The sequence below is a fragment of the Nyctereutes procyonoides genome, unplaced genomic scaffold, assembly GCF_905146905.1.
Source record: "Nyctereutes procyonoides isolate TBG_1078 unplaced genomic scaffold, NYPRO_anot_genome, whole genome shotgun sequence".
NCBI classification, from domain to species: Eukaryota; Metazoa; Chordata; class Mammalia; order Carnivora; family Canidae; genus Nyctereutes; species Nyctereutes procyonoides.
In genome coordinates, this window is record NW_026575045.1 from 4,160,868 (window position 1) to 4,188,179 (window position 27,312).

At 33.3% G+C, this 27,312-nt stretch overlaps 1 protein-coding gene across 3 annotated transcripts in view; it reads right to left on the bottom strand.

Annotated features, from left to right (window-relative positions):
- Positions 1 to 3,269: 3,269 nt before the first annotated feature.
- Positions 3,270 to 27,312, bottom strand: part of BCLAF1 (BCL2 associated transcription factor 1) — a 29,514-nt gene continuing 5,471 nt past the window's right edge. Inside the window, exons 2-13 of one of the 3 annotated variants that reach the window (XM_055324662.1) lie at positions 25,857 to 25,958; positions 23,905 to 24,017; positions 22,279 to 23,190; positions 20,629 to 21,294; positions 20,308 to 20,477; positions 17,894 to 17,999; positions 16,784 to 16,868; positions 14,201 to 14,376; positions 12,897 to 13,077; positions 11,671 to 11,817; positions 6,038 to 6,250; positions 3,270 to 5,877 (exon numbers count right to left, since the gene is read on the bottom strand). In XM_055324662.1, coding sequence (XP_055180637.1) covers positions 5,872 to 5,877; positions 6,038 to 6,250; positions 11,671 to 11,817; positions 12,897 to 13,077; positions 14,201 to 14,376; positions 16,784 to 16,868; positions 17,894 to 17,999; positions 20,308 to 20,477; positions 20,629 to 21,294; positions 22,279 to 23,190; positions 23,905 to 24,008 — 2,766 coding nt within the window. In that variant the 5' untranslated portion in view covers positions 24,009 to 24,017; positions 25,857 to 25,958 and the 3' untranslated portion in view covers positions 3,270 to 5,871. Of the gene's footprint in view, positions 5,878 to 6,037; positions 6,251 to 11,670; positions 11,818 to 12,896; positions 13,078 to 13,904; positions 14,068 to 14,200; positions 14,377 to 16,783; positions 16,869 to 17,893; positions 18,000 to 20,307; positions 20,478 to 20,628; positions 21,295 to 22,278; positions 23,191 to 23,904; positions 24,018 to 25,856; positions 25,959 to 27,312 lie in introns of those variants that run through there. The other 2 variants (XM_055324663.1, XR_008664320.1) reach the window with 2 other exon arrangements.

Here is a 27,312-nt window from a genome sequence, read left to right on the forward strand (position 1 = left end):
TAGTAAATAAACCTTCTCCATCAAGAACCCATCTCAGTGACCATTTCTCTAAACATTCCTTTTCCAACTATTGACATGACACTATCTTAGACCTCAGGCTCCTGGTTCACCTTCCTTTAAACATACTCTTTACTCTTAAAACATGGTACTCCAGGGCAGCCCGGGTGGCTCAGTGGTTTAGCACCGCCTTCAGCCCAGGGTGTGATCCTGGAGACCCAGGTTCGAGTCCCACGCCGGGCTCCCTGCAAGGAGCCTGCTTCTCCCTCTATGTCTCTGCCTCTCTCTCTGTGTGTGTGTGCTGCTCATGAATAAATAAGTCTTTTAAAAAAATAAAAATAAATTTTAAAAAACATGGTACTCCAAAACAATACATAAGAGTGATAAGAGCCATGTATAAAAATATAAGTGATCTAACTCTTCTGTTCACTGCAATCTGAAATCTCTTCCATTCATATTTTAAGGCAGCTTAGACTGTATTAGGTTTTAGCAGCAGCCATAAAATAAGTTGGCTTATATCAATCAAACCTCTGTATGTACACAATTATATCATGCTTTTATTATACATTCAGTATATATGTATGTATTAATTCATACATTTATTTCATATTTATAGTATTATGCCATACATGATGCTAAGCGCTAAACATTTATTCTGGGAAAGGAAGACATTTAAATCAAGTAAGCTGCTAGCCTCAAAGAATGTGCTATATTCAATGAGGACCAAAAAAAGAAAAAAGTTTAGAATTTTTGGTAACGTGTAAGATTTGAAGACAGGTAAGTGAACAAGGGGTAGGTAAAGCACAAAGACAAAAGACCAGCTCATGTTGTTCATCCTAACAGTTTAGCAATGGGAAGACACTGAAGGGTTTTAGCTTAAAATGACATTAATTTTACAAATGGAAAACATCCCACAGATGGCAACTAAAGGTTAAAATTGAAAGGTCAAGGAGTTCAAGTTAGAGTCTACTGACTGCAGCAGTTGAAGTATCTTCACCACAGTATTATATGGGTCAAAAGCAGACAATACTTTGATTCTGATATATGAGTATCATCACTAAATGTATGCACAGACTATAACTACATATAACATTAACCAGTTAAGTGTCTTTTATTGTAACTCTTATCATGTTTACACTTGGTGATGATATTCAATTTCCTTCAAAAAATTCAAAGTATACTTAACACTTCCCTCAAGGCAGCTTTAGAAGTACCCCAATAAAAAATTTAGTTTTCTCTTTTTGGTACATTATTATGACCTTCTATAGTCAAGGGCTAGATAAAGTTAACAAGTAAACAACTATTTTGGAGGATGAGAATGGTATTCTTTTTCTGTGGCTTTATACATTCCCTGAAATTCGCCATGACTATGATTGTACCACAAAGTTATCATTGCGAAATACACAGGGCCTGCTGTGAATTTAAGTCCTTCCATGCCACCTAATTTTAAGGTGTACTTAATTATCATCCACTTTTACTAAAAGGGATGCTCACCAAGAAGCGGGCAAAGCCAAAAGATTACTACTAAGAAAAATCAGATTCTGATTCTTAGAAGAAGAGCATTAAAATCCACTTGCCCAACCCTCTTCTACTTGCAAGAATCAAGATTATCTTCCATATTTTACGGGTGATATAAAATCAGTTCACTGTGGTAAACCATCTAAAATGTCTGCCAGAAAAATATTTTTCTTATGCAGAGATTATAATTAAGGCACATTACTTGAGATTTTTTTTCATAGTAGTGGTAAAACACCATCCTAACACTTGCATTCCTTTTTTAACCAGTAGGATCCATTTTTAAGATCTAGAGTATTAGGTTACATAACAATAGAGAACTAGAAGACTTAAGTATATGTACAACTTTGGCTTTGCTTGCATGGTCAACACATACTAATCATTACTGAATGTTTCAGAAGCGTGAGAAACAGCTCATAAATCTACACAATCTCTAAGGCTCTTTTGAGGAAGACAATGGAATATAACTACTTTCCATATATTCCTGGATTCTAAGAAATTGATAACAAATCTTGTTGACTTGGGGTCCCTGGGTGGCGCAGCAGTTTAGCCCCTGCCTTTGGCCTAGGGCGTGATCCTGGAGACCCGGGATCGAATCCCATGTCGGGCTCCCGGTGCATGGAGCCTGCTTCTCCCTCTGCCTATGTCTCTGCCTCTCTCTCTCTCTCTCTCTCTGTGACTATCATAAATAAATAAAAATTAAAAAAAAAAAAAGTTAAAAAATCTTGTTGACTTAAAACTCATTAGCATACACTCTTAATTTGTAATATCAACCTCAGTGAATTGAACATTTAGAAATTAGATCCTTAACATTCAGATTTTAACAATGGTTTCAACTATTTGAAACCCCAAATATATGGTAACATAATATTCTAAAATTTTGTCGAAGGACATATCAGGATCTACTATTCAGAGTAGACTATGTCTAGTCAAATAAAATCCCAGGATAATTTGTCCCGGGACAAATTTGACAATTTTCAAATTTTATTTCTCCAACTGCCTTCCCTATTTAGCAACTTCAAAAACTGAAACAGGTCTCTCTACTTCTGTGTGAAAGGAATACTGTTCCACAAAGAAACAAAGTACTCCCAAAAGGATTCCAATTGAAACCCAAAGAGAAAAAGAAAAAAGAAACTACATTAAGCCATAGAGCAAAAAAAGTTAAAGGTCCCTAATAAATAAGCATACTTTATTTAATGTAGGAAAGTGATATATAACATTAAAATAATCTACCATGGTTAACACAATATGTGTTTGTCACATATTTCTGCTCTTGTTTAAAGTTGACAAAAATGGTCCATTTTATGTTTCAAATAATTTCTAAGAGGAGCATGGTAAGAATTATACCAGATCTTACGCAAAATGAACAAGTCTAACAAAAACCCAATCTCTTTTTAATGAAAACTAGTTTTTTAAAAGAAGAGAAATAATACTGATTCTTTATAATATTATGGCTAAGAAGTTCCTGTATTAACACAAGAACTGGAGGACTAGACTAGAAACCTTGAATTTCTGTATTCTCTAATAATAGCTTGGAATCATCTACCATAAAATTTCCCATTTCCAGGAAAAACAAAAAAATAAATGGGATTTGAGGAGTTTTATAAAGTATTTATCAACCCCCCAAAAAGCCACAACACACTAGTAACTTTAGCAAGAGGAGATGGTATTCTAAACTCTAGGAATAGGCCATAGAAATCAGTTGTATAGAACAGACACAAAAATAGTCCCAAAATCAGGTAAACAAACAACAGCTATTACCACTTATGACATTTTATTGGCATATGACAATTTACAAGGGTCCCTGTTGCAATTTACATCACACTGAGTAAGAATCGTTTAGCCATCTACATTCATTCGTATTGGGTAATATTTTTACTCAAATTATAATTCCCAACACTTGATTTTAACTGTGACAAAAGGGAACAAATAGTAATTCCTTAAAGTCAAATTCAATTGGAAAAGCATATTTTGCTATTTTATATTAAAATTCCTAGGATGTTGAAAGGCATACACACCTAAGGACTGAGTCATGGCCTTCTTAAACAGCTTTCTTAATTCTTTCTGGAAATATCCTTTGGTTTATTTTTATTTTCCTTCTCTGGGCAAAAGGAAGTCTGTTAATGCAGGTATTAAAGAGTTATTTTCTGGCATTTGTTAACAAATATCCTTATCAAGAGGAACCATTCAGCTTTATAACACGTTGTGAGGTGTGGAGTTAAATTGTGGCTTAAAAAAAACACAACGAAGTCTTTCATATGCTTGGCTCTGAAAAAGAAAACATCCACAATAGCATCCTATTGCAGAGTTCTATCACCCTTCCTACTAAAATTCTGGTATAATCCTTTTCTCAATTTTGTTTAACAGAAGTAACCAAATTAATAGAAGTATTTATTAAGGTTAAAAGCAATGCATTTGCATTTAAAATGTAACTTGCTGATAGGACTTAAGGAGCTTTATTCCCACTCTCTATTAAATAATTTCTCGGCAAATTCCTGTTATCCTATTGTCTTAAGTGGAAAAACAAAACTGCACATTTACAGTCATGCACAGACTCAGTATCTAACCAAATAATAACTGTTAAAATAAAAGCTAAATTTACTTGCATAAAATAAAATGGTTGTGAAAAGTCTCCTGGTGTTGAAGATTAAATCCATGTTGCTTTTTAGCATGTTATTAAGTATTATTCTGACTAGGAAAATATTAGCTGTGTCCTGATTAATGCAATTACAAACTTGCTTTGACAGTATTTCCTCTGCTTTGTAACAATTTCAGAAAAGTCAAAATAGGAGAAATCATGCAATCACTAAGGATCCTAGGGCCATACATTACATATACTGGAATTTTGTTTTCGTATTTTTCCCTCTTACAGTTCTTAGCAAATGCCCTTTGGCTGCAATCAAGGTGCAAGCAGCACTGCAAATCAGCAAGTAAGGATGAAAGATTCATGTACTTAAGATCTTTGAAAGTTTACATTAACAGAATAAGCATTACCTCCTTTTAATGCAAACATATACAACTAATTTGGTTGCTGAATTAACAAATAAAATTTAACTACTTTTATATATGCTCATAGAGCAGACAAACTTAACAGTGAAAATGACTATTTTGGATTTTCATCTTAGCTAACAGCATAAACATAAAGGTAATTAACATCTGAAAGATTATCTACCTGAAGAATAGAACCTTTGGGAAGAAAAAAAAAAAGCCATTTTATAGACTGCAACTGAAATAGGGAAAAAAGTAAAACCAAGTTAGACCAATGCTGCAACAAACTTCCTGTCAAAACTTTTTATTGAAAAACAAGTTACTTAAAATACTACTAATTAACAGTATGTTTTGTTTCCCTATTTTTCCTTATAGTTAGACTACAAACTAATGTTACAGCTGTCCAGAAGCTCAAATAAATATGTTTAAGATATGAAATCAGGTACATCTTTCTAATATATCAAGTTATTCTGCAGGATAATCCTCTTCCATACCAAGACCAGGATTATAGGTTTTGTTCTGTTTCATTTTTTTAAAGTAATACATTTGGTAGGAATGGATTTTTAATTGCATTATCACAGACCAGTTCCTCTGTCAAAAAGATTAGCTAATATCTAAGACCATGACTCAAACTTTCAAATAAAAATAGAAAGAGAACATTGAATTTTGAGCCCAAAAAGTAAAGGATCCTAAGAATGGTTTTTATAGGCCACTGCTTAATTTCAATTAAAAAAAAAAATTCTCATACTTTTGGATCTTTAAATAGCTTTTACATTTTAGCTATTGGTAAAGCTTTTTTTCTGTTCTTAAACATCTGCTGACATGTTAAACTAGCTTAGTTTACCAAAGTAAAAACCTTTTCTGTGGTACACCTCAAAAGTTAATCACCCTACAACGTAGTGTGTTTGAATTAAAGAGAATGTTAAACAGATGTATACAGTTAAAATAATTAGTGTGGTCTCTATAAACAACCTCTGTTCAGGGATTCGTATGTAGAGCTAACGTTTACTTCAGAATAAACATTAACAAACAGGGAAGGAAGAGAATCAGAACTTTCACAGAGCTGTACTTGACCATATCTTATAGACAAAGCGAATTACAATGCATGTAACAAAAACAGTAAAAGTATTTTTTAAAAGTTGATAGTTACAAATATGGTACGTAACAATTTTCTACTTTATTTCAGTACAATTTTCAACATACAGTCTACTATTTTTCAAGATATTTGAAGACTTAAAACAAAATTTCTATTGACTACTTGCAAACAGTAAAATTTAAGTAAAATGCTTACATTCTTATTTGAAAACAAAAATCAGGTAAAAAATGGTGGGTGCAAGTTCTGCTCTCTGTTGCAATCTCACTTCAGATTTACTATTCCTAAAAAAACAAAGAGGAAAAAAAGGATTAGCAAAAACGTGGAGAGTGAAAATGATCCATAATAATCATTGTCCCTAAACAGGAAATAATTAACTAATTGGCCCACCAAACCTATACTGAAGAAAATGTATCAGAATCACTAACAAGTTGAAATTTGTACCTTTTCTTCTTTGCGTCTGTCCTTCTTTTCTTCATTATTTTCCATGGTCTCTTCTTCATCTTCAACAATCCCGTCCCCTTGGTATTTGTCATGAGTCCATTTTGGACTGCTACCTGATTTTTTGAAGTTAAAGCGCCCTCTGCCACGTTGAAAAGTACCACGACCTCTTCCTCTTTTGGCCCAATAATCCACACCATCATCTCTGTCATCATGCTACAGAGAGGTTAAAAACAATCATCACTATAATGTCTTTCAAGGAAAATGATCATATTCCCCAATCATACGTCATGGTACAAATCTTTGGAAGACTAGGGTTATGTGAGATTGGTAACGCTCTAAAACACATTAAAACAAAGCCAATAACACGGAGGTTTTGGCAAAAATATATTCCATTATGAAAGCAAATGATTACATCTTACTGCTTTATAATAAGCACTGAGAGTTGTCCAGACAATTTTTTGGACAATCTCAACTGCTAAATTACTGCCAACTTTCAAAATTTTGACTTTTTTGCAAAATTTCCATTATTTTAAATGTAAGTCCACTTGTTAATATACTGCATGTCAATGAGGTAAAATAACCAATAATTTTCCCAAAAAAATTACTAGTCATAAAGACATTACAAAGTCATAAAAATATAACACTATAAAATTTATTAAGTGGCATGAATTATACCTTCCATACAGGAACAGATTTTAAAATCCCCACTGAGACTTAAAACTAAATCAATGTATATTACACCACATCAATTTTCTAGGCTAGAGAATTTCACATGCCACTTCATGAGAGCATGGTCCCTAGAATGATATCTCAACTTATTTCTTCTTCACCACCATTAACTACTGCAGCTTTTTATTACTTTTAATTAGCTATTATTTTAGCCTTCACTTTTCATTAACTATATCCAAATACAGATATTCCCCAAATTACAAACTGCTCCATTAATCAAAATAAGCTGCAAACTTGAAAAGCACTTTACTTTGTGGATAAGTGGATGAGTACCACACCCGAAAACAAAAAAGCCAACATTCTCCTGTAATTTAATTAATTGCTGACCACCTCAAACTTAAAGTCTCAAGTTTGTCACCTATAAAAAATGGAAAATAAGGCAAAATAATATCCCTTAATGAGACAATAAGTATAATGTAAACAATGTTGCATAATCTATGCAACACCTGACCAGCTATCCAAAAGTCACTAAACAAAATTTTCAAGTATTACATAATATAAGCACCTTTTCCAAAACACAAAATGTGCCTTTGTGCATAATTCATGTAATACAGATCACCCTCCTGGCATGAATTGCAAAGCTCAGTTCCGCAAGAAACACACCATGCAGAAAAGCAGTTACCAATTTCTATTCATCTATCTTTACAAAACCAATGAAAAAAAGGACTAGCTAGAGTTTGTCTGGCTCCGTAAAAATGAATTTAGGAACTGTCAAAGTGTAGATTACAGAACGTCACAAAGTTTAATTAGAAACCTGAAATAAAATATTTTAAAATACTCTGCCACTCGAAATGATACCCACACAACTACATAATTTCAGACTCCCTTTTGGTATCAGAACAAGCAATTCTAGAGTTTGTGGCATTTACACAGCATTCCATGCATTTGTGGGAAGCAAATAGGTAAACAAAAGCTCTATGGCTTTGCTTCCTCGTTTTAAAAATGGGAGATAGCCATGAAGGAACACAGATATCTGGAATAATTGCCCAGCCCAGTGTATAACAAGCAAGTACTCAAAACAGTGGTAATAATGTTTACTAAGAGTAAGACACTGTTCTAAGCATTTACCATGTATTTATACTCATCTAACCCTATAAAATACTGTTAACTAATCCCCCTTTAGATATAAAGCAATTGAGGCACAGAGAAACTAAGTTACTTGCCCAAGGCCACAAAGCTAGTCCTTTACACTACTCTTTAGGATCATCACCCATAGAATACATTTTCCAAATATCTTGGTGGCAGGCAGTAAATGATTACCATATAAGGCAGCTAAGTTCCAGAAATAGAAAAAAGAGGCAAAGCCAACACTAGAGTTAAACTAGCCATTATCCTTAAATATCCAATGATCTGAAACCACATAAAGAAAACAGCAGCTAAATTAAATTGTATCTCTCAGAAGATATCCTGGCAGCTATGGAAGTAACACTCTGATACTAAGCATAGTGAGATCATAGTATCTTAATCCTCAAATTCTAATTTGAGATTTTAGTCCTGCCTACAATTTTTAAAAATTAATTACTTCATATAATAAAGGGTCAGAGAAGTGAGGTAGTTATAATGCACAAAACAAAGGAGGCCATATTAGAACAAGACCTTCTGGGGGCAGCTGGGTGGCTCAGTCGGTTAAGCGTCTGACTTTTGATTTTGGCTCAGGTCATGATCTCAGAGTCCTGCATCTGGCCCTAGCACTCAGTGGGGAGTTTGATCAAGATTGTCTCTCCCCCAGTCACCCCCCTCTCCTCTTATATGTGCCCTCCCTTTGTTCTCTCAAATAAATAATCTTAAAAAAAATAATAAAAAAAAAATCTTTTGAATCCTCTTATCTCTTCTCCACAGAATGATCAAGTTTCAAAAGGTTAACTGATCAAACCTCCTACCTCCTACCCTAAAGCTCCTTCCCCAGCATGGATTTTTCTCTTCCTCAGAAGACATCAACTCAACACTGAGAACCTATCCCACTTTAGTACTTTCCACTTGTTCCAACTCTTCACATATCCACCCCTCCACAGAATTTCAGGTTCTAAGAATAGACTATCTTTCCTGGAGTACTTATTATTAAAAACATTACCAAATCTTTGCATATATCCAAGTTGAAAGATGAGAAATTTCAGAAAAGAACAAATGTTACTATTATTCAATATTGGAGAAGGAATGATAGAGTGCTTTCAGAACTCTGAGTCTGGAGCCCAAGGCATGGGTTCAAATTCAAAGTCCTGTTCTACTAGCCATATAACTTTGGTCAAGCTGCTCAATCTCTGTAATCCAGTGTTTTTCTTCTGTAAAAGTGGAATAAAGGACTCATCTCAAAATGATTTTTTATACTCATGAATTAAGCTTATATTTGTAAAACACTTAGACACCTAGCAGAGTACATATGCTCAATAAATATTATTAGAAGTTCCATGTCAATTATTCTGAAAGAACCTAAGGGAACATCTACAGGTTTTCAACCTCATTTCTTCTGAATATTTTTTTTGCATGAATGTTTTTATTTATATTTATATTCTCAACAGTAGCTATCTATAAAATACCTTTGCAAAAGTAAAATCTTTTAAATTTTAAATATCCATGTAGAACTCAGAGCTGTCATTTAAACGGTTTATTAAGAACCAAAATAATTAACTGTGGGAACTGATAAGAAAAAATGATTAATATTTTAATTTTACTTCTAATGAACAGTCTCTGACAAATGCATGTTTTATATAGAAATGAAGGTTTTTAAGATCTAGCCCAGAATAAGCAACATATAAAGAGGTTACTACTTATAAGTTGCTAAATTCTTAAAATAACTCACATTCTTCTTCTTAATCAGTAAAACTACCACCTAAATGCCAAACTGAAATGTTCCAATGTAAGATAAAAGTTACACCACCAGATTCTGAAAAAATGCCATTTAAAAAAAAAAAATGTAGGTCTGACCTTAATTTAGTATTTGAAAACATTCAAAATACTAAAGAATTACCATCTATCTAATTCACCTTTCATTTCCCTCTTAACTTTCTGACTTTTAAAACTTAAGTCTACTTCTCAGGCATTCTTTTTTAAATGAATAGTGTGCATTTTTATTATCACTAACTCCTCACCCCACCTTTCACAGAAGGGCCTTTTTCTCTGACTAGGTGATTTTATCAAGGCTTTTAATTGTGTTCTTGAAGATGAGGGCTCCTAAATTTTTTTCTCTATAGATCTGCCTTAGCAACAATACATTGCATTATCTGCACTTAATTTCTCCTAAGCACTTGAAGAACAGAACACTTAATTTTCTCCTCAAATTGGATTCTTACCCCTGTATCCCCTATCTTAGATCCCTTCATCTCACTACCAACACCCAACTAGAGGGTCCTTGAGGAAGTCCTCGTAAATGTTAACTTTTTTAGTATCTAACCCCTTAGTTCTGATATTCAAAAACTCTCAGATCTATACAACCATGGTTTTTCTAAACTCTGGTTAAGATCCAAATTTACTAAAATATTATACCCTTCCACAACTTGGCTCCTACTTTTTTCTTAATTTTACCAAACTCACACCAACCATGTAGCCACAGAGTTCTATCTCAGATGTTTTACTCCTGCAATCTGTAGTACACCTGGCCTTTCTTTTACGCTCAAGATTCAAGCCCAGTTCCTCTATATAGGGTCTCAATATCAGTCTCTCCTTTGAAACAACCCTCCATTTCCTGCTTGGGAGGAAATCCACCACATGTATTTAGAATTTATTTCTAAATTTGCTCCAGCCAAGAACTAAAGTATTTGTTTTTTGCATTCATAGTACCTAACATAAACAAAACAGCAGTCTGTAAATACATAAATTCTTAGATCAAAAAGCAGAACTTTTAAACTTTCCTATGACTGAATAAAATGCCTTTCACGGTCCACACAGCCAATTCAAGCAATTCAAACAAGCATAAATTTCCCCTTATAGGAGCATATATTGCATAAACATTATGCATAATACACTTTAAAATTTTTTTCAGACTTTGGTCATTAAAGTACCCAAGACTGTCATACAGAAATTAATTTTTGATTGCCCATTCTTCAAACAATAAAGATCTACTTCAGCATATAGCTCTTTCTAATCAGATAGGTTTTAGGAATTCAGATGTATTCAAATATATTCATAAAAAAGGAAAATAAAAGACAATTCTGTAAATCTAGTATTATTTTCCTTCTTGCTTCTGCAAAACAACTAATTCTCAGAACCAGTCTCTGAAACATGACTTCTCTGAAAAGCTGTAAGAATAAATACTTCTGGTAATAGCTTTGGTATTTTCCTAAGTGTCTATAATGCTGAACCCTTTTCTCCCATACCAAACTGCAGAAAATTTCCACCATTAATTACGCTAGAAATTCTTTCAGGACCCATCTCCTCTACTTCCATTTGTTAGAAAACTACTTCAAAGGGAATTGTATCATAAAGAAGCACCAAATTAGTGTTGCTAGCAACTTTTCCATGTGATTTTTCATCTTTTATTCCAATGGAAGTAATCATAATCAGCCTTCCTGAGATCCTTAATTGTGTTACTGTGAAAGAATTTTCTTTGTCCTTCATTTAAACAGACAGCTGTGATGATGGAAGTTAATCTTAATGAAAAGTTTCTATAACTGTTGTCTTATAGACAGATATGAAACATACGTTAATGTTCTACTCTGAATATGGCTATCAAATCAGGTACATTTTTAGTTTACCCTGATCAGCCTATAGGTGCTATCAATGAAGTATAAACAGGACCAAAGGGACCCACATTTTCAAAACTTCGAATCATCTGGGTAATGAATTTTAAAAGGTTTCCTGCATTATGGTGAAAACTTCTCATAGTAGTGGATACCTGTACTCAAATGTATTCACCCAGTATGCTTTGAAAATTAATGCAAACCAAATAAACACAGATTTCTAACACCCACCAAGAAGTACTTCTTGCTCTTTGGGGTATATTCTGGATCCCATTCCTCTTCCTTCGGTCTCTTTTGAAAAGTAGTATTTGAGTTGTTTGGACCAGTATTTGTCCCAGCAAAAACTCCTCTGGCTCTTCCTCTGCCTCTAATTCGAAACTGATTAACATTAACAAAGTTGTTTAGTAATGCAATCAAAAGGTATTTAGTTACATGCAAACTCTAATTTTACTGCAGTAACAAAAAACATATTCCCTAATTTCCTTCCTAAATCTCTAATTTCATAGCCACTGAGGATTGAAAGGGTGGCTATTTTATATTACAGGCAAAAAAAAAAAAAAAAATCTGCCTACTGAAAGTTGAATAGGTTAAGAAGAAATGCAGTCATCTAAATATTAATATACGGACTGCAGTTTCATGGCATGGACTAGTATTTTTAAAGAATGAAGTTGGTTCTTTTCCCCTTTTACTAGCCAAAAGAGTTGTCTAATTCTTTGAATTATCAAAGGAGTCCCAAGTGTTCAACTACACCTACTACCATTTAAGCAAACCTCTTCTCTTTCCCAAATAATCTAATTAATAAAACCCTACTAATAATTGAATACTCGCTTACGGTTGGAATCTGAATATAGAAATTGAAGAGTCAAGAAGATGCACTACTATGATGTCATTAAATTAATAATTACAAAAATTTATGCAAATATGGGGATAAGATGTGTGCTATGTAGAATAAAAAGAAAAGTTATATGATTTCTATGATTATACACATATAAACAATTACTGGAAAGCAAAACAGGCAAGGTACAAATCGTTGTAATACAGAGATTAGGGTTTCTTTTTTTTAATGTTTTAAGGTACTTTTTCAAAAACTAAGTGATTAAAGAACTGGATTTCAATCACTAACTTTACTTGACTCTTGGGTCTTTATATACTAGGTACAGTTATTGTTTCCGAAATTTACAAAGTATCTAATTTATATATATGTGTGTGTGTTTTTTTATTAGACAAAAACACTTACTTTTACTCTGTATATAAAGAAAGCATCATCCCAGCTCCAGCCCCTCCTCCCAGCTCCTAAATGCATTTCTTAATGAAGATAAATACCATTTCACTTTCCAAGACTAATTCTGACTGTAGGAGTAATGACTCACAACAGGGTCTAAATCATGTATTTTTAACTTTCCTTATGCACAGTGCTCTAAAGTCCTACCAATAATCAAGGTATTTCTATTACTTACAAAGGTTCCTCGCGGTCGGCTAACTCCTCCAAAGCCTGAGTATTCTTTCAGTTCATGGTGAGTTTTAAATTCTTCTTCTCTTTCCTTCTTACTCTCCTTTTCTTCTCGAGAACTGGGAGAAGAAGGTGATGCTGAAGAGGATGAAGATCGAGAATGATCTTGCTCTCTACTTTTATGTTTACTGCAAAATAAACAAAGAAAACAAAAAAATATGTGCTATTTTAAAAAAGATAAAGACCCTGTTGAATCTTATAATAAAAGGGATATTTTCAAGTCAAAAAAAAAAAACTATCCCCTATTAAAATTATCATATAACTAAAACAATTGGGTGTTAAAATTTGACACAGTCTGTTTCCATTCTCCTTCAGTTATTTTTTTTTTACATGACTAATGAAAAACATGCTATGGCCTGCTAGTTAAAAACTAGCAGTCTGGAAACTTCAAGAATAAGGTTCAGTTCTTCAATATTTTTAACTTTTTTGATGTAGTTATTTTAGGAAAGAAAAGAAGAGTAGGAAAAAGTAAGAATGTTCTTAAGGCCAAGTTTCAAAATTACTGCAGTTTGTACACCCTGGGTGAGAAGAGTTGGTACAATTTGGGCCATAACTCCATTATAGAAATAAAAAGCAATATGACATACAAATACCAGTCATAAGTTAAAAAAAACACGAGTAAAATCCACCATTTACCTAATGAATACCAAGAAAACGATTATCTATGATACTGAGTATTCCTACTATTTATTTGACTCTATGATGATCAATTTTAACATGGTTCTAATGCAACACCCGAAAAGGTCATACCTGAGATAACTCTTACCACTGCTAACAGTATCCATGGAAACATTACTTTGAAAGATTAATACACATTGATATTTCATAAAAACTAGTCCTTCCTCCCCCCCATCTTCCCATGTTAAACCACTAGATATCAGTTTAAAATTCTTGTACTCTGGGTGTTATGAGTTGAAAAAGTGCGGAATCAAGCATAACGAACCAAAGTTCTTACACAAACTGTTTCTAGAAATGCACTGCATTGAAGTCCAACCTCCTGATGTAGCCTGGATAATAGGACACATTAATTTGTCATTTTTTTTTTCAGTGTTAGCTTGCTATTCCAAAGTTTTTGTCCTCATCCACCATAAGCCGTGTAAAAGACAAATACATTTTTGCTGTAAAACAAATAATTTTAATTGTTTAAATTTAAACATTCGATTACACAGTCAAAATTGAAAGCAATTAAGCTGACAATTATTAAAGGCTAATTAGAAGCTAAAACCTAACTCACACAGTTTTAACAATTACCTGTCATCTTTGTAAGATTTGTATTCCTTGTAATCTTTTGGAGTTTTTTCCTGCTTTCTTGATCCACTGGATTCCCTGGAGCCCTTGGAATCCCCCCGTTCTTTACTTCTTTCTTTTCTCCGACGATCAATGTCATGCCGAAGATCAGCAGAATCACACCTTAATTTTTTATCTCCCTGTAAGAGACAAACGTAAAATACAGAATTCAGGAGACAGATAAGAAAAAAAAAAAATATATATATATATATATAGCCAAATTTTATGCCAGTGTCTAAACTGGCATTTTAGTATCAGAAAAGAGTGGACCATAACATACTACTTCCAAACTTAGTTTTAGTTGTTAAAAAATATGCTTGGTTGTTTTAACATTTGTATACACAGTGCAATGGGACTAGGGAAGTTATGAAAAGCTAATTATCTTGAAAATGTCAAAGGATTTTTGTTCAAAGAAATCCATAATAAACTGTATAGTAAGAAGGACATAATTATTTTTCCACTCAGCTGATCCTCATTGTCATTCACTCATCCTTTTCAAAGGGTTTTCTTTCTTTTTTAAATAGTTGAACAGTGATAGAGGTTATACTCTATCTGTAGTTGTGGTACAGCCATCTACCTATAAAGTTAAGGGTTTCTAAAAGTAATGGTTCTCATTATTCAAGCCTCATTATCAAAAAGTCTTCCCAGTAAGTTGAACAACCCAATAAAAACCACTTCAAAAAGAACTGTGTAATTTCCATAACATGCAAAGTGGAGTATGATTAATAAAACCAAGTAAGGTTGAATAAGGGTAGAAACAAAGCCAGAAAGAGATTATTCCCAATCCTGTACTCAGTATCTCGGGCCATATACTGCCCTTTCTCAATTCAGGTATTGCAACGGACATTAGTTTAACTGGGTCACAATTCACCTCCTTCTTGTTCCATTGCTTTTTCAAATACTATATAATTTAGGAAGATGGAAAGAGGCATCTAGGAATGAAGAAAAATTATACATCAGTAAGATGCTAAGCAATGTGGACATCCTTGCTAGTATTCAACAATAAGAAGTACTTACTCTGGGAAATCTAGCTATAATATTCAAAAGCATTAATAAAGCTTGAGAGTATAAATGTATCTCCAAATGAGAACTACTCACCTATTTGCTCCCTGGGTAACAAAGTCTAATTAAGAACAAAAACCTTCCTTATTCACCCAGGAATTACCAAGTCCACAAGTAACACGATAATTTAAGTAAAACTACTTTGTAAACTCCAAAACTAGAAATATGTTAAATAGTAACACATTATTCAGATCAGAAGATGAAAGATAAAAAGCAATGTCATATCCTCCTGTCCATCTTTAAGTAATCACTATTTCCTCTTCTCCACATGAAAAACTGGTGAGTAATGAGGAAAGAAAGAAGATACTCACTCTTTCAGAGCACAAAGATAGACTAAATTGTTGGCAAAACAAAAGTAACCAACACTGAACCCAAGATATTGAAAGGAAAAGTCAAGATTAGTATTTGCTTCTTAGGATCTGTTTTTCCAAGACAAGTATGCCCCATACAAAGAGACCATTTTCTTTTAAGCTCTAAATTTCATACCTAGTAAGTTAATAGCATGCCCTATTAAAATATTTGTACAATACAATTATTCCATCAATAACAGCTTCTGGTAATGAAAGTGCCAATGTTTTCCTAATAGCTCAACTATTCAGCTCTGCAAAACACACATAGTCTCATTTTTCTGATTAGAAAACCTATGTTCAAGAGGCTAATTATCTTGCCAAATATTACAAAGTAATACTTGGCTATACCCAAAACTTGGATATACCCAAAACTGGAACCAAGCAGCATTTCCAAGTCCCCTAACCTTGTTATTACAATGGACAGTTGGTCCCTTTCTACTTGTCCCCACATTCCTACTAGACCCATGTGGCATGCCATATGGGCTAGTCTGCCTAGAAAATGTAAATTTCAAATCAGAATATATCACAGTCCCCTTAATAAATGCATTCCATTCTTACAGATCTCTCCCTCAATATTCACAGGTTCTTCTCAAGTTTAAAAGCATTCCTCCCCTAACCCACAAAAATTCTAATAGTGACAGTTTTTATTCCAAACGTTCCTTTATAAATCAGTTCTTAGAATGCTTATCTCTTAGTTCAGATCAAAAATGCCCAATAGCATGGGGATTACTTCTTGTTCTTGCTGTGAAAAACCTAGATATATCAATTTAGGCACATATAAATCAAGGAGTATCTATTCTGGCTCATCTATTTAAACTCAAAACTTCATAGAAAACTATAAATCTACCTTCGCTTTTATAGTTTTCCTTTGTCTACTTCTTGATTCTTTACCCTTTACTTAGAACTAATTTCTTCATTTTTAAAAATTACTTTTGGTTTTACTTAGGTACACAGTGTAGTGTCAGTTTAATTTCTTTTAGGAAAGAACACTGTATGTACTACCATAAATGCATTTACTCACAAGTTAAAAATAGATGCCCTCTGCAAACATTTTGTCCACACAAACTATACTTAGTATATAATACCACTAACTAAGTTGAACTTAACATTAAAAAAAAGCCCATTCAAAACATACCTTTTGATTTTCTTCTTTAAAAACTCTCTCTTCCCCTGCTAAACGAGTATGCTTCCTCAGGGCACTTGGAGAGATGTCAATTCTCCTTAACATAAAAAAAAGTCGATTTGTAGTCACATTAATTTATGGTTCAAAAAATTCTTCAGAACTGTCCATTTTTATAAAGGAAAATTACTAAACAGTAATTCTAGTAATTTCTCCCCCAGTATACTTTAGCATTGATAAGATTATTAATCTAATTCCAAATAGACTAAGAAAGACTATATCCACTAAAATTAAAATGCTTCAAGTATCTTTATATATAAAGAAGTCTAGCCTTTTAAAACGAATCATAAAGAACTCATTTTGATTAAATTCAGTATTATTGTCAACCATCATACAATTATACTTCCAAATCTTCAATGAACATATATATACCATTATTTCTTCCTAAGTATATCCAGTATTTTTACACATTCAGTGGATCTTTAATTTTATGCTGTGCCTTTCCTTGCCTTTTTAAGCTAGTGTCAGTTGCAACTTTTCAGAGCTTTAGTAGTCACCACCAAAACCCTACCTACTGTGGTACTATGTACTGAGATACTTTATAACCAATACTAATTGTCACCATCACCCTGCAAGAGGCACTGTTGTCCTTTTTTAGTAGATAGAAAAAAACTAATGTTCAGAGATAACTAACTTGTTCATCACAACGAAGTTACAGAACCAGGATGTCAACATAATTGTTGTTGACTTAACATTTATATTCTTCTTATGAAAAAACAGTTCTGTCATGAAACATTTTTATTTTACAAACTTACTGGAAGTAAATTAAATTAAAGGCATCCAACTTCCTCCCAAAAAACAAATGTGCTATCTACTGAATTACTTACTGGGGAGTGATTAAGGAGTATTTTAAATTCTAAGAACCTGTTTAGACCAAATGAACTGAAAATTTTAAAAACTATAAATTACAAACTTTTCAAGGCTGGAATACACTTATTTTAAGGTATGAATCAGAAATAAAACCAAAGCTCATTTTGTATCATGATAGCATAGTTCCAATATGATATTGTTTAAACAGTGTCTTCCTATCAAAACGTTTTTATGCCCATTCAATAGTGCACATACCTGTGTATCTCAGGGCTCTTTTGCCTGGTACTATGTTCTTCGGTGGCTTTCTGATACGAAGTGAATCTCTCGTTTAGGGTCATTGCAGCTGATTTGAAGTATTGCTCTGTTGATTTAGGAGAAATACTGTCCAATTAGTTATCTTTACTTCAAAGGAAATTTTCATTTGTGACAGAAGGGCATTTGGCGTGAAAGGAAAATAAAAATATTCAAGAAACCTAGCAGAAGAGAATCAAGTGTTACAAAGACCTCCTACTCTGCCCCTTTTAACTTCTTGTACCTCAACAGGTAACAGATACAAAATTCCTCAGAAGGCCCTGTCGATACTACATATAATCCAAGAACAATAAACAGATGGAGAATCTCTAACTAGTTTTCAATAATGCACTACTTCCTCAAACAACAAAAAGGAACAATAATGTGTGTACATCCTTATACCTTACCGATATGAACCAATGAAGTTATTACTTCAAGTAATCATTTGCAGAAAACAAAAAATACTGAAATAACTACACAGTTGGTTTTAGTAAACTAATACAATTATTTCATCAAGAACTATGTTGACAACAAAAAAAAACTGATTTAAGAAAAAACGGAGTACTACCATTTCAATTGAAAAAATATTTTTCAATCAATTAACAATAATTACACCAAAAATCTGGCATCTTGGCAAACCTGACAGCATATTTGCTATTATTCTCTTGTCCTTCTTTTAAATTTTAAAATCAGTAATATCAATACTAGTTTTTAAATCATTCAAGATATGCTGTAAATGTAAAATAGAAAGACGTATAAAGTCATGAAATGTTACATTACGAAGCAAGCTATCTGCTTAACAGGTCAACATACATCTGTGTCAACTTACCGCCCAATATCCAGCACATGTCTCATAACCAATCATTAAAACTTGAAACGGCCACTACAAGGGTAGTGCCTCAATCATAATTCCATGAAACCCAGGAATTTGAGCTAGCAACTCAGTTTTTATGCCATTTTTGCCAGGAAGACAGAAGATTCAACTTTGCCTGTATCTTTCAACAGCTATTTTACTTTGAAACATGGATTTTGCCATTTCAAAACATATTCCAGGACCTAGTTACAATGAAAAAGAAAACATCACTGGGCATTTTCAGCTCTAAATTAAGAAAGAGCTGTTCAGATCGGTTGCAACAATACCAATAATGAAACATAACTACAGTTCTTTAAAAAAAAAGAAAAAGAAAAAGAAAATGAAAAAGAAAAAGAAAAAATTTTATCAAAACCTGATCTCAAAATCCAGCAATAAATTGTAAAATGTGGAGACAGGTCAAAAAAAGTAAAAAAAAAAAAGAAAAAAATGTTAAGGTTTAGTATTTTATGTACCACAATAATATGGTCATAAACTGGTTCACAAACCTAGTTATAGCCAAATAACAAAACTCTTGTTACCATGTTTAAATAATTACAGTCAAAAAGAAATGCATTAACTATTCACTGTTTTGAAACATCAACTGTACAAAAGAATTCGCTAGTGATAGGTTTCAGCTATTACAATGAGTTGTTCTCACACAAAAAGAAACTTTAAAAAATGGCATTTAAGACCAACAACCACAGAGCTTCCTGGGTAAGAACCTACTTCATAGTAAGCTGCCTTTTAAACACAAAAAGAAAGTAACAAAAACGAAACAACCTAATTGCCCAAAAAGTCACACCCTAAAACCTTTGAAAATCACTAGTAACTTTGATTTACATACTGGTGAAAACAGAGGATGATTACTTTAGCTGAAATGAACACCCTTATCTTCAGGACTAACGAATTGTCATTATTATCCTAATTAGTAACTATTCATATAATCACTACTCATCTAACATTAAATTTCTTGAACTTTTTTCCTTATAGAATTCCAATAAACTCTTTTCCAATGTATCATTTAAAAAAACTAAGTATTGCAACAAATTAAGTAACAAAAATATAGACAAAATCAATACTGCTTTTCTGCTGGTTTCAGGTGTCTTTAAAAATGGAAAAGAAGTTCTTAATAGTACTCAGTAATAATACAACCTCACTTTTTTATAAATTTATGCAAGAGTGCATTATATGGCATTTCATGCAATGAGAAAACATCTGTAAGCATTCTGCCCTTCAGGTACAACGACACATTTCAAAGACTCCTCATTAAATAAGTAAGTATCAATTTTCTCATTATATACATTTTTAGAGTGTGTTTCAACTCTACCTGGTATTTCAATCACTTTTTATTAAATATCTCCATGGGTCTTAATGTCAGCAAGACTGATGGCTCTTTCATGAAACTATTTCTCCAAATTTCTAATGGTCCCTATATGTGTACTTGCTAGCCCTAGAGTACATTATTAAAAGTCTACCTATTCATTTTCATTTGCAAGAAAAATTTCATTCACAATAGTAAACATACCTTTTACGTGATGAACCAAGGACACAATGTGTTGAATAAAAGACTCTGAAGTGCTTTTGCTGGCCTGTGGCAACTTAATGTGGTCAAAGATGGATCGGAATTCTTGTTCCTTCTTGACAGAATGGACAAGTGTACTAGCAAGTAGCCTGTCTTTAGTCAAGGAAGCAGGTCTGGAGCATATCGGTAACAAACACACACATAACAAACAAAATATACCATTGGTTTGAATATGAAATGGGAGTATGTTCAGAAAGTAAGATAATTAACTAGGATATTAAGTAAACCACACAGATTATTTCCTGGGCATCAGTGTGGAATTACCTGTTAGAATCATCAAGAGGAACAGGTGCCATTTTGAGTTTGACTTCCGGACGATGCGAATCACTGGCTATCATTTTGATCCTAAGTGGGCTCTCCTCTCGGAAGGTAGACTTTTCTCGTGCATCCAGATTCTTGTGTAGAGGGGGACTGTAATCAAAGAGGTCTTTGAGCTTTTCAGACTTTACCTGCTCAGGTGATTGAGTTTCTTTCTTTACTGTTATTCTCTCAGAATTTTTGTCGTCTTCCTTGTGCTTATCTTTTGCAGTGCTAGGCCTTTCCACTACGTAGCCAGTCTCTTTAAGTTTATAATTTTTTTCTTCTCTAAATCCGTCACTTTCTCTATTGCCTTTCAGTGAAACTTTGGACTTGTACTTGGGTCCTTCCTCCTCAGTATTCCGGTGAGATGTAGTAGCAAAATTTTTACCCTGATCTGCAAGGACTGACTTTCTGAACTGTCTATAATCCTCTGTCTCCTCTGTGTCATCCCCTTCTGAATCGTTAAACTTTTGTTTTCCAGACTCTTTATCACTAAAGTAATCTAGTGCTTCCTGATCTTCCCATTCTCCCTCTGCCCTCCCTTTCTCTGATCCTTTCTCCTTTGGAGCCTCTTTATCCCTGGTATTACCCCTATCAAGCAGGAATACTCTAGACTCTTCATCTGTGAACCTGTGAATAAGCAGAGAAGAGAATGGTAACTCTGGATTGCATTCACTGTGGATCACTTGCATATTTATATGTGCTGCCCAATACTGTAGAGCCAGTAATAGAGAAAAAAAAAAACTCTACTGAAAAGTGTTTTCTTCAGATTCCACTTTTAAAAAACATCAAAAGCATCCATACAGCACTTATATCCCATAAGCAACATATTTCTCTATCAGAATTCTACTTATAATTATACTCAAAATTTCAGACTATTACATTCATCTACCAAAAATAGTTCACAAGTGACTTTAAATTAATTATTATTTAATACTCTGAATCACAAAATATTTCATATATACTCTGCTGCAGAAAATGATTTCTGGGAATACTGAATACTGTATCAGTTCAACAAGAAATTTAAATGTAGTTTGTACAGCACTACCCCATAAATATTTGCCTACCTGTTCTATTTTCTCAGAGTCAAACTACATTAGAACCCAATTTTCACTGAGTTTTTTGGCAACTCTAGCAATGCTTGAAATCAGAATTTAAACAAATGTTACTAGAATAAGAAACACCATTATCTTTTTATAGTCAAATTTCTTAATAATTGGCAGCTGCATGTATAATACCAACACAAGTAAGAACATGCACTATAACTACATTATTTACGTAGGACACATTATAATGATGAAGGAAACAAGCTTTCAGTGCTAATACAAAATTTATCTCTGCAAGTTCTTACAAGTTTACCATCAGTTATGCTTTATGCTACTCAATTTCTTGTCTACAATTCTTGACTGAGAGTAAAATTAAAAAGAAAAATACAAATTAGCTTCTATTAAAACACTTAATTTGCAAAGTTAACCAGATACGGTATAAACTTAGAATTATAAAGTCTTGAGTAACAGCTAATACACATCATAGTGCAATGTTAAGTCTTAAAAATTGAAAGAGAATTCAAAATTAAGAGTATTAATATTATTATCTAAATATTTTAGTGCTTACCTTTTTAAGAATTTTCCTGTCTTTGCAGATTCCTGATCTCCACCATCAGGATAAAATGAAGAACGTCCCCTAGCGTCATCTCTTGGAGCATTCTGTGGTGTGATTGTCTTTGCAGGGCTTCTTCGTGAAGGGATATGATGAATTGGACTATTCTGAGAAGGACTGTACCGACTAGATCCATTTCCAACAGAACCAGACCCAGACCTTTCAGGACTATGCTGAATGGAATGTGAATGCTGAGAGGGGGTGTTTTTTGCAGAGTGGACTGTACTGAGCATGGGGGCATCAGAGCAAGATGAACTCTGACTAGGTGGTGTAGCAATCGGTGAAGGACTATGAGGTGATCTGGGACTATTATCATAAGCTGAAAGGCCAGGCCAAATATCACCAGATGTGGCTGATGATTTGTTAAACTCATCAATAGATTCAGACGGGTCATGTTCAAATGTATCTTTCGGCTCCTCCTGTGATTTACTTTTCAAAGGACTCTCTTCTTGGGGCTCCCCTTCAGCTTTTTTGGTTTGTTTTTCCTGAGACCCTCGTCTTTTAGAGACAGGAGATTTGCTATATGGGGATGAAGAACGAGAAGAGGATGATCTTGGAGACCTAGATGATCTATATGACCGGCGAGATCTGCTTCGGGATCTTTGAGAAGAAACGGATCTTCTTTTTGGACTCCTGGAACGGGAACGACCTCGTCTAGGACTCCTAGAGTGTCTTCTATTCCAGACAGGTCTATAACCACCTCGATGATATCTACCTCCTCCTCCTTGATAATACCCTCTGCCCCTTCCTCTGTACCCATAAGGTCGTCTCATTCCTCTATTATTTCTGTAATCTCGGCGATAATCTCTAGAATAAATACGATCTCTACTACGAGATCTTGAATATGTCCTGGAACGAGACCTAGAACTAAAAATGAAATAAATATCAATATAAGAAAAATAAACTATTCCATTCTCTATCCTCCTAAATACTCCTGGTTGAATTTAACAGGTCAACAGTCAAAATCAAAAGTGTACATTTGAAAAACAAAACCTCTCATTTATATAAAAGTAAAGTTTACGGTTTTAAAAGTCTCACGTCTGAGATAAATATTGAGAGAATAAAGTAAAGGCCTTAGGAACAAAGGCATAGAAAACAGGGGAAAATATCCAACAGGACATACTAACAAATTAATAAAGTTATAAAGGCGCTTAAAGTAGCAGAGTAAAAGAATATTTAATGGCATAGAAGAATATTCATCAATGAAATACTACTGGCTAAAGGCATACGTACTGAGACATCAGAAACAATGAGAAACTGAAATAATATGCAAAGACAGTTTACAGTCATATTATTCTCACTATCCAACTTATCTCAACATAAATTCAAAGAAATTCACTATACAAAAGCACAGTATGGTAAGAATCTGAGATCTGAAGTCACATTAACTGAACTCAAACTTAAGCTCTGACACTTACTAACTTGCAACTTGAACAATTCTCAATTTCCCCAACTCTAAAATGAAGGCAAGAATAGATCCACTTCACAAGGCTGACAAAATATACTGAGTTTAGGATTGTAGCTAAATATAGTAAGCACTCTATAATCAATCATTAGCTGATTAAAAGCACAGTAATTCACCTGTATCTCTTCTTCCTAGAATGCGATCTTGATCTTGATCGAGAACTAGACTGTGATCTAGACTTTGATCTTGAAGAATGTGATCTAGAATTGGAGCGACCCATTTCTTTCTCCTAGTTAATGAGAGCAAAAGTAAAAAATCACAATTCAATGAAAGACGTTTCACACCTGTATATATATGCTGTAAAACTACATCTTACAAGACTTAAGTTTATTTTTTTTATTTATTTTTTTTTTAAATTTATGATAGTCAGAGAGAGAGAGAGAGAGAGAGAGAGAGAGAGAGAGAGAGAGAGAGAAGGAGGCGGAGACACAGGCAGAGAGAGAAGCAGGCTCCATGCACCGGGAGCCCGACGTGGGATTCGATCCCGGGTCTCCAGGATCGCGCCCTGGGCCAAAGGCAGGCACCAAACCACTGCGCCACCCAGGGATCCCCAAGACTTAAGTTTCTTAAAGGATATTACTTATCACCATTTTCAAATGAACACTAAGACAATTATCCCTAACTATTTATCTTCACCTGCATGACAGGTACTGTATATTGCAGATAGAACAGAAGATTTCTACGGACTATACTATCTATGTACCTCAATTCAAAAAGGCAGCAGCTGCAGAAGCCAGAAAGAGCAATCTAAGACTACAGTAGTATGTTAGATGTTATTCCATGCCCAATATAAATGCCTACCTCTCCTGTAAAAAGATAAAAAAAAAAAAAATAGAGCAATAATATCAGATAAGGAACCTGAAACAAAGAAAATACAAGTGGCATAATACTAAAAATAATAATAGTAAACCTAGCAGACTATCATCCTAAATGTTTATGGCCTTAAAATGGGGCTAAATTAAAAAAAAAAAAATGGGGCTAAATTAACCACTCCACGTATACAACACTGCAGGATTACATAAAAAAAATGGACGTATGCTTAAAAAAAAAAAAAAACAGGACTTATGTGAACAATGCTAAGTTCATCCTGTAGCTTTTGGGTAAGTAGAAGTAAAAGGATAAAAAACAAACGAGGAAGATTGCTGCAAGAAAGATACTGGAAGTACAAGAAAAAAAAAGTTGGGTGCCAATATTCAAACTTTTCTCAACACTACTTAATATCTAGTGCAATAATTAAACCTCACTGGGTACAAAAATCATTAACAGGACTAAATAATTTAGAAAACCTATATGCGCCTCCCTAAGTTTATTTCTGCTGTAACCATTTCCAAATTTCCACTAACTTATTACCAAAATAAGCTATTTCCATAAAAATGGGCTCACTGAACTTCTAATATCCTGTTAACTGCCACAGAAACAATTTCTCCTACAACCAAATATTTTTGAAAGCTTTTATTTTTACCTACCTAAGCACTGCTCCATATTATGAAAATAGTACTTAAAAGTACTACAATTGAGTTCAATTACAGAAGCAACACAATGTCCACACATATTTCATCAAAACCATAAATGACAAATTTAAGGTTTCACATTTCAAAATAAAACTATCCTCATAAAGACAAATATCATCTCTATCTTCTCGTAAATAATATATAAAGACAGTATCTTCCTGAGAGTTGTAGTGAAGACTAAACGAGTTGATACATGTAATACAATCAACTTTAATTACCTTAATAGCGATTTAAGGGTGTTAAAAAAGCTAAGTTACAGAATTCCTCTTATATGCATAAGGACAGAGAAGTTATTGTCCTGCATCTAAGTTGACGTGTTTATAAAAGTGGAAGGAGACACAAAACAGAGAAGCAGGAGAGAAAAAAAGAATCTTTTTCCTAAAACTTCTAAATCTAGCTTATTTAATATAAGCCACCAAAATGCAAAAAAATAATAATAAAAAAATTTTAAAAAAGCTTCAAACTTACGACTTTCAATCACTCAAATTCATGAATTAAGTAGCCACATTTTCTCAAATAAACCAAAACTGAAAAGTAGAAAAATGAATGCTATTTACCTTGGGTTTTATGCAGGAATAAGCAGTCAAGTGAAGTCTTTGAGATACTGTAAAATTCTTCCTGGAGAAAATGTTCTGAGAAATTAAACTCAATTCAAATTCCTAGCAAAGATAAAAAAAAATACACATATATGAGTTTGATTTATGGTAAATATCCACTGTTCACAATAATGAATTATAGTTAGCACTGAAGTAAACTCTTAATAAAGGTACTAATGATTTCAGGGAAAGGGAACCTGTTTTAGGAAATAAACTTTTAACCATAAAAGCTTAAGAAATTTTTTTGCTTTTATCAGAATGTAGAAGTGCACCATGAAGCTGACAGCATTTTATTTTTTAATTTAAATACTTGAATTCTCATTTTAGCAATTTGGACTTTAAAAAACAACCTATGCTGCTATCCTATCAGAAAATTTTCAAGTGGCTAATATAATGCCAAATACGGTATTCTTGGAATATCAAAACGTGTCATCTACTAGAAATTATTCATAATGCTACAATTATACCTTAGCTAAAGTATGAATTTATCTTTAAGGCTTTGCTACTTATCTTATTCTTTATTCTCTCTTGGCCACTTCCTTTGTACAGTTCAGTTTCATCTGAAACTGGTCTTTAGGATTCTTATTAAGAGCTATCACAGTAAGCTCTGTGCCTAAAATCATTTTGATACATGTAGACATTCCAATAAAAGCCTATAAATCAAAATACCTAAAGAAAACCAACAGTCTTCCTAATTTACTATTACAATGCAAATAAATTTAAATTTTGCACAAAATATTAAGCAGTTATCAATAAAGGTTATTAGCCTCAAAGTAACAATCAGTGATTACCAATTACATGCAAAGAACAGTCAAAAAACACTAGGAGAGCAGAAATTAAATAGAAGATTAAAACATGCCTAACAAGGAATTCACAGACCACTTTAAATGAAAAAACTACATATAAATATGAAAATCTGTGGATCTTACCAAAGATCCAAAAAAAAATGCAACAAAATTGGAAATACAAAAGAAATGTTAAGATTAAACTGGTCAATCAAGAACATTGTTCCCCTATATACCAATGGCCCTACAGTTGAGGAGATAAAAAGATTTGAAGTTCAAATTAGGAAGAATAGGAACTACTACTTAGGGGAAACATACTAAAATAAAAAATAAAAACAAAAGACCAAAAATAAATAAATAAATAAATAAATAAATAAATAAATAAATAAATAAATAAATAAAACAAAAGACCATAGATACAGAAACAAAAGGATTTCTAAAGTGTATGCATGTTTAGTTTTAAAAATATCAAATCCCCCCAAGGAGGCAGAGAGAAACTAATCATCTAAACTGATGCTTGTTATGAAACTTTATTCCGGACCTAGAAGTCCAATACTATACTGATTCACTCCTGGAAGTGATACAAGGCTCATTTTAACTAATACTTCCCCCTAAACAATTTGAGAAGGCTA